The sequence below is a fragment of the Agelaius phoeniceus genome, chromosome 24 (genome assembly GCF_051311805.1).
Source record: "Agelaius phoeniceus isolate bAgePho1 chromosome 24, bAgePho1.hap1, whole genome shotgun sequence".
NCBI lineage: Eukaryota > Metazoa > Chordata > Aves > Passeriformes > Icteridae > Agelaius > Agelaius phoeniceus.
Window position 1 is genome coordinate 7,336,590 of NC_135288.1, and position 10,117 is coordinate 7,346,706.

At 44.2% G+C, this 10,117-nt stretch overlaps 1 protein-coding gene across 4 annotated transcripts in view; it reads left to right on the forward strand.

Moving 5' to 3' along the window:
• CLSTN1 (calsyntenin 1) overlaps positions 1-10,117 on the forward strand; it is a 30,057-nt gene that overhangs the window by 17,068 nt on the left and 2,872 nt on the right. For 2 of the 4 annotated variants that reach the window (XM_054647672.2, XM_054647671.2), the window contains 12 exons: positions 4-189; positions 1,261-1,509; positions 2,372-2,493; positions 3,239-3,401; positions 4,486-4,536; positions 6,204-6,361; positions 6,992-7,140; positions 7,606-7,832; positions 8,116-8,286; positions 8,861-9,006; positions 9,450-9,585; positions 9,842-10,026. In XM_054647672.2, the coding sequence (XP_054503647.2) occupies positions 4-189; positions 1,261-1,509; positions 2,372-2,493; positions 3,239-3,401; positions 4,486-4,536; positions 6,204-6,361; positions 6,992-7,140; positions 7,606-7,832; positions 8,116-8,286; positions 8,861-9,006; positions 9,450-9,585; positions 9,842-10,026 (1,943 nt within the window). The remainder of the gene's footprint in view (positions 1-3; positions 190-1,260; positions 1,510-2,371; positions 2,494-3,238; positions 3,402-4,485; positions 4,537-6,203; positions 6,362-6,991; positions 7,141-7,605; positions 7,833-8,115; positions 8,287-8,860; positions 9,007-9,449; positions 9,586-9,841; positions 10,027-10,117) is intronic. The other 2 variants (XM_054647673.2, XM_054647674.2) reach the window with 1 other exon arrangement.

A 10,117-nucleotide genomic window follows, 5' to 3' on the forward strand; every position in this document is an offset into this window, starting at 1 on the left:
CAGGTTGGAGCAAAAGAATAGAATACGAGCCTGGCACTGGTTCTTTGGCTCTGTTCCCTGGGATGCATTTGGAGACATGTGATGAGCCAATAACCTCAGTCGAAGCAACGGTGGAACTAGAAACCAACCATATTGGTAAAGGCTGTGATAGAGACACCTACTCTGAGAAATCCATCCACAGGCTTTGTGGTAAGAAGGCTTTTGTTCAAATAAAAGTGGTCTCTCTTGCTTACTAGTTTTACTTTGAATTTTATGTTTGACCAGAAATCAATGAGTAGATCTGGTCTTCATTTGCACATAGTTTCCTTCAACTCATTTCCTCACTGGCAGCAAAAGGCATGAAATTGCCTGAAGGTGACTTCTACAATAATTCTCAAATGTGGTAAAGAATCTCTTTCTTCTGCCTCTCTGCTGTCTTACATAGACTAATAATGTCCCTTGCATGAGATTCATATTGAAGAGCTGGAAGAATTTGTGTGGAAGGGTATAGCTGTTAAAGCCTCTACTTTGCTCAGCATGATAGATATAATGGCTGCAATCTGAGAAATACATTATGAAAAACTAGAGAAAACCAAGAAAAAACCATTTAAATTTGATCAGTTAAATTTGTACCGTGCTTACCCTAGCAATAAATGCCCTTGGCATCCACTTATGCTGCATTTAAAGGTCTTAAAAAAGTCAGTGGAGTCCTTTGTAGCCATATGGAAGAATTGAGATTACGGGATAAATTATCACTCATGATTTATGCCTTCGGCTGCAGTTGAAGGTAATTGAAAGTCTGAGTAGCATGTAACCCCAGAGACCCAGGCAGTTCCTGAGCTGCTCCTGACTGAGGTCAGTGTGACCTTACAGGTACTGCTGCTGACTGTGCTGTGGGCTGGGAGGGGGTGTTGGGCACTCTCTTCAGCTGGATCACTTCTGGTCTCACAGCTCAGTACAGTGTCCAGAGAAAGGCATCGTGCTCATGGGGCTCAGGGACAAGTGGCATCAATGAAAGGCTTCCTGAGATGGAGGCAGAATAAGATTCTATAGCTGTGGAGGTTGAATTTGCTTATTATGAGATTAGTTGTCCACCCAGAAGTGAAATTTGTAGAAATTACCATGGTATTAGATGCCTGTAATTAGTGCCACACTATTTAAAAGGAGAATTGGGTGATGGCAGTGCATAATCCTGACAGTTGGTGCTGAGATAAACAGTTGAATTGGAAACCGGTGGTGGTCTTTGAAATTTCTGTTCTGATTTGAGCATTTGTGTTGTAGGTGCTGCTTCTGGCACAGCTGAGCTGCTGCCCCCTCCCAGCAGTGCTGCTAACTGGACTGTGGGGCTGCCCACGGATAACGGCCATGACAGCGACCAGGTCTTCGAGTTCAATGGCACACAGGCTGTGAGGATTCCAGATGGTGTTGTCACAGTCAATCTGCAAGAGCCCTTCATGATTTCAGTGTGGATGAGGCACGGGCCCGGAACCAAGGAGAAAGAGACAATTCTGTGCAATTCAGACAAGACAGGTTTGTCAATACTTCAATTATGAACAGTCTTTGGGGTTGGTCAGGTTTTTATGTGCTCTGGCAGCGCATGTGACAGTGTTTTCTCTACCTTAAGGTTTTCTTGGAATTTATATGAAGTTGACTTTAAAAATCACTGTTGTGCTTATGTTTAGGCTCAGCCTTAGATTATGTAGCTTCAGATTGGGCAGACTTGTTTTTCTAATTCTATTTCAGTTAACATCATGCACTTCTTTTACTGTGGTAGATGACTTATTCTGGCACTGCAGCCTGGAGTTTGCATCTCCAAAGATAGCCTTGTTCTTGATGCTGCCTAAAAACATTAAGACACACATATCAGGTCTAGTGACAGCATTTACTGCTATATCTTTATTTTCCTTAGCAGGATATAATTTCTCTTTCTCCAGAGACTAAGTGTTTTTTTTTTTTACTCTGGGCATAATTTCACTCTCTGCTTATGACACAGAAACAATAGTTTGGAAAATGCCATTAATAGGAAGGAAATGTGATAATCCTGTTTTCATAATTGCCATTTGTATCAAAGAAAGCTCTTCTGTTTGCAAGTAGAGCTCTTTTTCTCCTGCTGACAGGTTTATCTCTGGCTCTTCAGTGCTGTGCCTTACTTTAGGTGGGTTTGGATAGAGAGACTTCTCTGTCTGTTCTGCAGCCTCATGGGCTCTTCAAGAGTGTTTGCCCTCACTGCTGCTGCAGATGTTTCACATTCCTCTTACCCTGCCTGATTTACTTCTGCATTGATTGCTGCCTACCAGTGGCTTTGGTATTGAAGTGTGAGATTGCAGAGCAGGTGCATTTTGTGGGTGAGGCTGAGAGCAGGAACTAACGCTGTTACCTGGACTGCCTGCAGATATGAACCGGCACCACTACGCCCTGTACGTGCACAACTGCCGCCTGGTGTTCCTGTTCCGCCAGGACCCCTCCCAGGGAAAGTCCTACCAACCTGCTGAGTTCCACTGGAAGCTCAATCAGGTGAGCCTGGCAGCTCGTGGGTACCGTGCCAGAGTGAAAGCCAGCAGCCACTACCACCCCTGGCAGTGTCCTTGGTAATAAATGCTTCCTGCCTCTCCAAACTCCTGTCCTGCAGAACAAGCAGTGCTTGTTTCACTTGTGATTGAGTGGCAGGCTCAGCTCCAGCTTTTCATCTTGAATATAAAGTAGAAAGTGCAGTGTCAGTCTTACAGCTGTGACAGCAGTTGCCTTCACTCGATGCACTCTAAGGTGGGGTGCATGAGAAAGCAGGAGGTGTTTCTTCCAGGTTGATTATAGCATTCAAGTACTCATGAGCATGTGACGTTTTCTCAGCCCCCTGGATCTGTGATAAATAGTCCTGTCTTGTTAACAGTTCCTCTCAGCAAATACCTGTCCTTTGTCAAGCAAGGTTGTCTTATAACAGTATTTCAGGATGTGCATGCATGTAGAAATGTATTTTTAGATTGGAATAGGCTGTTATTTAATATAAAAATTAAAGGAAAGGAAGTATATGCAGCTTCCTGTATTGGCAACAGAATAAAGAAACTTTTTATTAATGTTTGGCAGTCAGTTTGCTTTTCAGATGTGTGCCATGTGTGTGGAAGATCAACTGTGTCTGTACAGGCTTGTGTTGTAGGTCGTTGGTACATCTGCATGTATGTTTATGTAAAACATGGCACCAGATCAGTTACTGAACTGCAATGGGAAAAAAAATGACAGAATTTTTAAAACTCCCTTTATTCAGGTGTGTGACAAAGAGTGGCACCACTACGTGATCAACGTCGAATTTCCCGCGGTGTCTCTGTACGTGGATGGGGTTTCCTATGATCCTTTCCCAGTCACTGAGGATTACCCACTCCACCCTTCCAAGATAGAAACACAGCTGGTGGTTGGAGCGTGCTGGCAAGGTAAATACTGACAATTGTTAATACTTCTAATTAACTTTTTCTGATGAAATCTCTGTGGTTATCTAGACGTACACAGCAGGTCTTAGTGCATGAAGTGTAACGTGGTTTGCCTCTTGCAGATGGGTTTTGCTCCAAGCTGGTATCACATATTTCCTCTGAGTAATTTTTTCCATGAGTGTTTGTTTGTTTTCTCGTTGGCCACAGGTGTGTGAAATACAAGGCTGCTCACCAGCCTGTGTTCCATCAACAGGATTTTTGTGGTGGCCGTGGGGAATACTGTTAGTTTGTTTTTATAGTAGTTGTAACAATGCCTCATATACTTCAGATTACCAAGCAGAACGCTTCATTTCAAGTAGGTAGAAAAGCATCTTGTAGGAAAAGTCTTCTCATCAATGGAAGCCTGTCCAGCAGACAGCTCTGCAGAGCAACACAGCAGTGCTGTCTCTTGGGTATTTTACCATTTCTGCTTATAAAAATAGACATCTGCTTTATTGTCTGCTCTATTTAGGCTGCACTAACTTGTGTATGCAGCTCGTCTCCAAGGAGCAAAAGATTTTATCCTTCTAAAGAAGTTCTTGGAACGTTTCTTTTAAAAAATTAAAAGCCGATTTTCATTTCTTGGTGCTTCCATTTGATAAATTGACTGCTCAATACATGTGATTCTATTATTGATTAAGAAATCTGTGTTGATAATGGCTTCTTTTGATTCCCTTTCAATACCTTTTGGTGATTTACTCTATTAGTCTGGATCTTACATTCATTTCCCCTCATATGGAGCCAGCAGTTAGAGTTGTGTTGCCTTACTAAAGACAAAGGTTTGGGTGAGGTTTCCTCTCCTGGTTCTGCAGCTCTTGCTCTTTGGGCTGTGGTGCCATGGCTGTTCTTGTACCAGCACAGTAATGTGTCTTCCCCTGCACTGCAGCTCTTTGTTTCCAAGAACTCCTAATCCTTGAGGAGCTGGGTCCAATACAAACAAGCTTTGGGGGATGTGCTGCTTTGTATTTGCTGGGATTTGAGAGTTTGCCAAATTGTAACTACTTGGTCCTTTCCCTATTGTCCTATTCTTTGTCTTGCTTTTCTACAGAATATACAGGAAGTGAAAATGACACTGAAACTGTGCCCGAGACCTCTGCAGGTTGCTGGAGTTTTTTCCCTACTGTTTTATTTCATTTTTAAGCCAAGACATTGCTTCATCCCGCACACAGCATGAAATGCAGGCATTGCATTCGGGCCATTGACCTTCACATAATCCTCTCCTAGGCTTGTGTCTTCATTGTGCTTCTATTTGCAGAGCATCATCAGCTGACTTCTGCTTGGTTTTGGGGTTTTTTTGTTTGTTTTGGGTATTTTTTTGGTTGCATCCAAATGTACTTCCATGTACAAATCTGCAATGGTTGTGATTGCAGTGAAGTGGTGAAAAAAGTTGCTGTTGTAAATATCAGTTATAATCTCTTTCATCCAGTTTTGTTAAAGCATAAACACACATCATCCTATATAAATGTTGTATTTATGCATGTAGGTATGTGTCTTTATTAGAGAATTTATTCAGTACATTGGGCAGGACCTCTGGAACTCAGGTACCTTTGCTCCTCTTCAGAACAAGAACTGATCTCGTATTTAGATCAGGCTGCTCACAAACACAGACCTGTAATTTACAGGGGATACTCACTTGGTCAGATACTTATATAAAATTGTAATTGTGAATGGGCAGAAAAGCTTTGGCTAGCAGGTATTTCAGATTTGCTACAGGGTCATTTCCTCATAACAAATTTTAGTGATAGTTCAGTGGGTTTTGTGTCTTGAGTTGGGATACCTAAAATTAGTGTATATTTTTAAAAGTGAATTCAAGATATGTACCCTTCCTGTAAAGTTGAAGAATTGCTGGAATAGTCTGAATGTAACTGGCAAGAGGTTTCTGGCTGTACATCACATTTTAATTTGGCAAGGAGGGAGCAGCATCCAGGGACTCCAGAAGCTGAAGCTATATGAAAATGGTATCATTTGTAACAGGACATTTCACTGAATATTTGAGTTGTACCAAGGATCTCTTATCACTTAAAACTTCTAAAACAAGCTTAGACATCTTTCTAAAATCAGGTTGCTTAGTAAGTAATGGGCTTGAAAATGCACATTTCCAGGTGGTGTTTTGTGGCCCAGGATTTAGCAAGATGGACTAGCTGATCATGGTGACACCATCTTCAGAAACACTGAGGAATAAAGGGCTTGTTAGGTTGCCCTTATCAGACTTAGCTGAGTTACCTGGGTTTAAACTGCTCACTTGAATCTGCAGAGAGAAGATGGCACCTTTAGAGGGGGCAGGTAACTCTTGGACACCTCTCAGAATGAGCTGAATGACTTTAGAAAGCTCCTTTGTACCCTTGGGGTGTAGGGAGAGCCCGCAGTGCTGGTTTGGGTGCGGATCCCTCCCAGCTGCGGGGATGCTGTCCTGTGTCCCGAGGAGGAGGAGGTGTTACCTCAGCAGGAAGGCTCAGGTTTCATGGCTCATCCCATTGTGTTTGATTTCTGAGCACCACCTCGCTGTATGGGGCTTCTTTTGAGATGTTTGTTGTGGAGCACTCAGTTCAAGGTGGCCACATCTGTCTGAGGGCCACGTGCATGGTGAACTGTTCAATTCTTTCTTTGTGCCTGACCATAATCACGAGGTTAACACCCAGAATGGATGAAAACTAACCTGCATGTGTATAATGCTGTGTGTATCAGCTGGCATACTTGTTGTCTTACAAAAGAAAAAGCAAAAAGAATCGTGACAAGTAAAGATTTTTCCTCCCTCGTGTTTTGAAGGTGGTGAACTGCGCATGGCTCAGTTTTTCCGAGGCAACCTGGCAGGGTTGATGATCCGTTCTGGTAAACTGGAGAACAAGAAGGTGATTGATTGCCTCTACACCTGCAAGGAGGGGCTGGATTTGCAGATGGCTGATGGTGTTGGCAAAGGTGTGAAGGTAAATTTGCATATAAACAAAGGGGAGCATGTATATTCCTTCTCTGATCAGAGTTACAAGTTTTACTGGCAGAGTTAACAGGGTGCCCCAGATATAACAAGCTCATTTCTTGTAGCATTCTGCATTAATATTACATAAAAGTAGGAAATTTTTCTTTTATAAACCTGGTCTTAGAAATGTAAGTTACTCTGCTGTCTTTTAAGTCTTGAAGAGAAACTCCATATTTGTAAGCCTCTGTTTCACCAGCTGTGCAGATTGTCTAATAAGAGATCTTTAACAAGCAGCTTCATAAAATAAGATTACGTGGCTTTTTCAGTGGCAAGGTTGTGTGAAGAGAGCTAAATTTCTCTTGTATGTTGGCTGTCTCTCTTCTGTATTACTAGAACCAGAATATGTGCTTAGATTTTTTCTTAAAGAATGAAGCACAAATACATTGAGGGTAAGGCAGTGAGTGGGGAGCTGAGGCTGTGTGCCATAAAGCTGGGAAATAATGACCCCATTGCTTTGAGTATGGATGCAGTTCTCCTGCATTTGGCAGTGCTGAGCTCCAGTTGGAATTGCCAGATCATGTCACTCAGCTGGGTGCTCTCTTACGGTTCTCTTATGTTCTCTTTCCCTCCTTGTTTTCAGATCCACGTGAACCCGAGCCAGTCAACGCTGACCATAGAAGGGGAGGACATTGACAGAGTTGACAAGGCCATGCAGCACATTTCCTACCTGAACTCCCGCCAGTTCCCAACTCCTGGCATCCGCAGGCTGAAGATCACCAGCACTGTCAGGTGTGTGCTGGTGCTGAGCTGGAGCATCCCTGTGTGGGATGGGCCTCTCTTGGGACAAACAAAGGAGTCCTGGGCTGTGTGACCATCCCACATTGCAGTACAGCAAATGTTACCCACACCAGTGCTCTGCTCTCTGCCTGAGGATGGAGCAGGGAGTGTGTAAGGTGGGGAGGAAAGCCCTGCCAGAGTGCTGGGAGTGTCTCCAGTCTCACAGCTTCATTAAAGGGGTTACCTGTGGCTCTAAGTCAAGGCGTAGAAATGAGGCCAAGTGGTAACTGTAAGTAAAAATGAGTTGTGAGATTGCTCCCTTGGTGGCTATTCCATACTTTCCAGGGCAGTGATGAATTTATCTAAGACTCCTGGGTCTGAGATGGCTTTTCAAAAATTTATAAAGCAATTACTGCGTGTAATTGTGCTTCCCTCTGAAACAATCACCTTGACTGCAAAACTGCTTCTGTCTCTCAGGTGTTTCAATGAAGAGGCCTGTGTCTCCATTCCCTCTGTGGAGGGCTATGTCATGGTCCTGCAGCCAGAGGAGCCGAAAATCAGCCTGAGTGGCATCAACCACTTTGCCCGCTCTGCCTCCGAGTTCGAGAGCTCCGAGGGCGTGTCCCTGTTCCCGGAGCTCCGCATCATCAGCACCATCACCCGGGAGGTGGAGCCCGAGGGGGACGGCGATGAGGATCCCACAGGTAACTGTGTCCCACCCTCACCTCCTGCAGAGAGCTGTGGGCTTCTAATACAGAATCCAGTAAGGGGAAAAAAGGTGTAGATCCTCTGGTCTGGGCTAACAAAAACTTTACTGGAAATGATAATAAGTCCAGACCATTATCCTCATGTAAATATCCCTTGTTTATATGTTGTATTTTATTTTTTAAATCATTATTTTGTGAATACTTGTTCTCCTCAGGCCTAGATTTTAATATTTGTTCTGGTGTTTCTGCTTAAATCTTTGGCTTTTTCTCTGATTTTTAGTTCAAGAGTCTTTGGTATCTGAAGAGATCATGCACAACCTGGATATGTGTGAGGTGACAGTGCTGGGAGAGGAACTAAATCAGGAACAAGAGAGCCTGGAGATTGACATGACACGATTGCAGCAGAAAGGCATTGAGATGAGCAGTTCCAACCTGGGCATGATAATCACAGGTGGGGGTTCCTGCTGCTGCTCTTGGGAGGGAATGAAAGGACTGAAAAAGGGAGCAGTTCTAGAGAGGTGGTTTGTAACCCTTACTCCAAATACTTCATTGTTTTTAGAATTTCAAGCTTGGACTACCTTTAGAATTCCAAGCACAGCAATTCTGTGGAAAGCTGTAATTCTAAAAAATACAGCATTCTAGAACTATCCTTCTGTTCTTTACTCTGTTCCAAATAGCCCATCACCTCTGGGCTGTGGAACTGCAGTTAGATTTTGCCCCAGAAAAGGCTTGTTCCTTCCATGGGTACTCCAGTGCCTAGGAGCATGCATCATTCTTTTCTGTTATGTTAAAGTATTCCATAGAAAAGCTCCCAGAATCCCTTCAAAGACTCCCTGGGTTTAGGATTTTACCACAAAACCAACCCAGGGATTTCAGCGGAGCCACACGTGTGTGTCACTGCTGTTACCCACTCTGTGTCCTTGAAAATCTGTTGGCCAAGAAACCTCAGGTGAAGCAGTGGAGTGATGCCTGTCTGGGCTCTGAAGCGGTGCCTTTGCAGAGCTGCAGCTGTGTCTGTCCCCCAGGGGTGGACACCATGGCGAACTACGAGGAGGTTCTGCACCTGATCCGCTACAGGAACTGGCACACGGCGTCCCTGTTCGACAGGAAGTTCAAACTGCTCTGCTCGGAGCTCAACGGCCGCTACGTCAGCAACGAGTTCCAGGTGGAGGTGGGTCCCTGCCCCGGGCCTGGCGCCTGCAGCAGGCAACTGCTTCCCTCAGCTCAGAGATCATCGACCAGTTAGTGATTTAGGTTGTGTCCTGTAAATCAGTATTAGGAAATAGGAGCATTTCAGGCAGTATTTTATAAATAAATGTGGTTTTAGTCCTGGATTTCAGCTTGAAATAAAATTGTTGTTTGTAGAAGAGATAGTGTGGCTAATGGAGATGTGAAGGTGGAAAGGTTGCTTTGAGAACACAGATTATTCATTTAGCAAATGGAGTGAGAGTGGTGCTACCAGAGAGCTGATAGGATGCTTACATCAAATAGATGGAAGTACAGCAGAAAATGGCATTAAAGGCACTAAAATTTTAATTTTTTTCTCTTTACTTTTATCTTTTCAGAATGATACTATTGGGTTTCTGGAGTTTAACACTTTCTGTTTGTCTCCAGGTGAATGTTATCCATACAGCCAGCCCAGTGGAACATGCCAATCACATCGCTGCACAGCCACAGTTCATTCACCCCGTGCATCATTCCTTTGTTGATCTCTCTGGTCACAACTTGGCAAACCCTCATCCCTTTTCAGGTCAGGATTATCAGCCATTGAAGTTGAGCTGTTTTTTTTGTCTTTCAAATTGATGTCATTATATTTAAGGAAACGAAGCCTAGTTCTTACTTTCCTACTGACCTTTTAAGTGCTTGTAGACAAACTGCCTTTGTGTAATGTATATGAAAAATAATAATACACGTGAAATACTTGTGTATTTGCCCTGGGAGGTGACGGGCAGGGGAGGAGCTGTCAGCACAGTGCAGAGTTAGCAGTGTTGTGTTTCTGGCTGCAGTTGTCCCCAGCACGGCCACGGTGGTGATCGTGGTCTGTGTCAGCTTCCTGGTGTTCATGATCATCCTGGGCGTGTTCCGGATCCGCGCCGCGCACCAGAGAACCCTGCGGGACCAGGACACGGGCAAGGAGAACGAGATGGACTGGGACGACTCCGCTCTCACCATCACTGTCAACCCCATGGAGGTAACCCTGGGCAGCTGCTGGGGTTACTGCCCATGGGCAGGGGGGGAGCACAGGGCAGAGACGTTACCTGGGGATTTAGAACAAATGTGCC